The following is a 2302-nucleotide window of genomic DNA, read 5'->3' as shown; positions in this document are numbered from 1 at the left end:
TATATATATATATATATATATATATATATATATATATATATATATAAGTTTTCATCCAATCTATTCTCTTATAAAGCATAAGATGCTCCCGAAGATACGCAAAAAACTTCAATTCTTTCAGAGTGATCGATCAATAATTCATAATAATTAATCTCAGTTTCAGCATACGATGAGTGGAACGAACCAAAAAGTGAAAAACATTTTATATTTGTCGACAATAATCAAAGAAGTCAGTAATTGTCACATCATTCCACCAACTAATCGTTCTTGCGAACAGTTATTCCAGGAACCTTTATGTTTAGTTTGAAACTCTACAAACTCCACAATGTTCGAAGACAGATTGGATTAGACACACACACACACACACACACACACTACACATACACATACACACACACACACACACACACACACATACACATACACACACATATACACACACACACACACACACACATACGCATACGCACATGCACACGCATGTACAAAGACACACATACGCGTACGGAAAAACGTGGAGTGGTACACCGCAAAGAAACAAACGTAAATATATACAGTAAGGTACATGAACGTGAGTATAACCGCGTTTACCTAACAACGTCCATAGCATTGTATGGATGGATACGGAACGTCTGTTACTAATCGATATAGGAAACATGTGGCTTATAGCAAAGCTGTTCGTTGTTAAGCTGCAAAGGATAATAAGGCGTAATATTTCCCAACAAGAGATGTGGCCACTAGCCAAGTTGTCCTTTTGCTAAGCCACTAAGGATATTTTCCAATGAAAGAGAAGATGAAGATCACCGCGTTAAACACTTGCACACCTGATCAGAAGTATCCATTTATATCTGTAATCAAATAAAAAAGCCACAATAAGTGTCAACACAAAGTGGAACAAATTCAAGACTGTCACCTTCTCCTCTTCAGTCTGTCATTTCGATACTTTCACCAACTGTTTACATTCAATTTTGATAATATTTATCAATTTCTTCGACTATCTAGCACCACTGTCTATCGTAATTCTCAATAATCTCTGTCGTTTCTCAACTTATGACACTCTTTTTTGCATACAATAGGTAATACATGTTGAAAATTTAGATTCGTTGTTAAAGAAAAAAAAAGTGAATAATTTTTTTTCTTTTTTGCTTAATTTTCACGATGACTCATCGATAAATGTATATTTTAGCAAGTATTTTTGATTGAAAAAGATTTTTTCCCTTTTTTTTCTTTTTTTTTAAAGTGAAAAATCAAAATTGCACTAAGTTCAATCGAATAGTACCATTTTTTTAATTTAAATTTTGATAGTAACCAACAAAATTTATAATAAATCAATAAAATTCCGAAAAAAATTAAATTTGTGACAGTTTATGATAGAAATGAATACATCTATCGTATCGAAAATATTGAATTCTAACAAATTAGTTGATCCTGTTGTAGATCATTCGTTGATAAACTCATCAAATCATCATTAATTTGATTCTATTAAAATTTCACTAAAGTCATCGATATTATTACTACTCCTTTTACTACTAATATCACCAGTCAACAATGAGTAAATGATAAGGGACATGTAAGTGATTATTTAATTAATCGTATCATCTCTGATTGTATAACTGGATGGAAGATCAAATGAAATGAAGTGGAATGGAATGAAATGGAATGTAATGGAATAGAATGAAATGGAATGGAGTGGAATGAGATGGAATGGAATGGAATGGAATGGGATGAAATGGAATGGAATGGAATTGGATGGAATGGAATGGAATGAGATGGAATGGAATGAGATGGAATGGAATGGAATGGGATATACTTTAAGGGGATGAATTTTAAAACAAGCAGTAAAAAGTTGGATTTCGCTTCATGGCTTGAAAAAAGCAACAAGGATTAAATACATTTTTTTTGTTCCACTTCAAAGTAATTTTTCTTTTTTCATTTTTTCCTCTTCTTTATTTTTTAGAAAATTTTTCCTTTTTGCTTCTCTCTAAAGTGATTTAATGGAGAAATTTAAGCATATATTAGTTAATTATAACAATTAATTGTTAGAAATGTAAACAGAAACACTGAAAAGTTTTGCAAATAATTCATTAAATTGATTATCAATTATTTCAAATTATTATCAGTTATTAGCTATCATTTTGATTTCCTTTCCATAATTGTACCAAAGAAAAAAAACCTAGAAAAATAATCAAAGAAAAAAAAATGAATAAAAATTGGTTCTCAAATTGTTATTGTTTTATATACGTGCTCTATTATACAACAAGTAGTATGATTATAAATATGAAACTAAAAAAAAAAAAAACTA

The 2302-nt window shown here is 30.1% G+C and overlaps 1 protein-coding gene across 1 annotated transcript; it reads left to right on the top strand.

Annotated features, from left to right (window-relative positions):
* Window positions 1-480: 480 nt before the first annotated feature.
* On the top strand, window positions 481-642 carry LOAG_14777 (hypothetical protein; the record flags this gene model as incomplete). Its single annotated transcript, XM_003150270.2, has 1 exon — window positions 481-642. One exon carries the CDS (start codon window positions 481-483, stop codon window positions 640-642), a length of 162 nt encoding a protein of 53 aa, XP_003150318.2.
* Between the last annotated feature and the right edge of the window lie 1660 nt (window positions 643-2302).

This window comes from Loa loa (assembly GCF_000183805.2).
Source record: "Loa loa unplaced genomic scaffold supercont3.236, whole genome shotgun sequence".
Lineage (NCBI taxonomy): Eukaryota > Metazoa > Nematoda > Chromadorea > Rhabditida > Onchocercidae > Loa > Loa loa.
The sequence above is the reverse complement of the archived record's forward strand: the minus strand, read 5'-3'. Positions and strand labels throughout refer to the sequence as shown.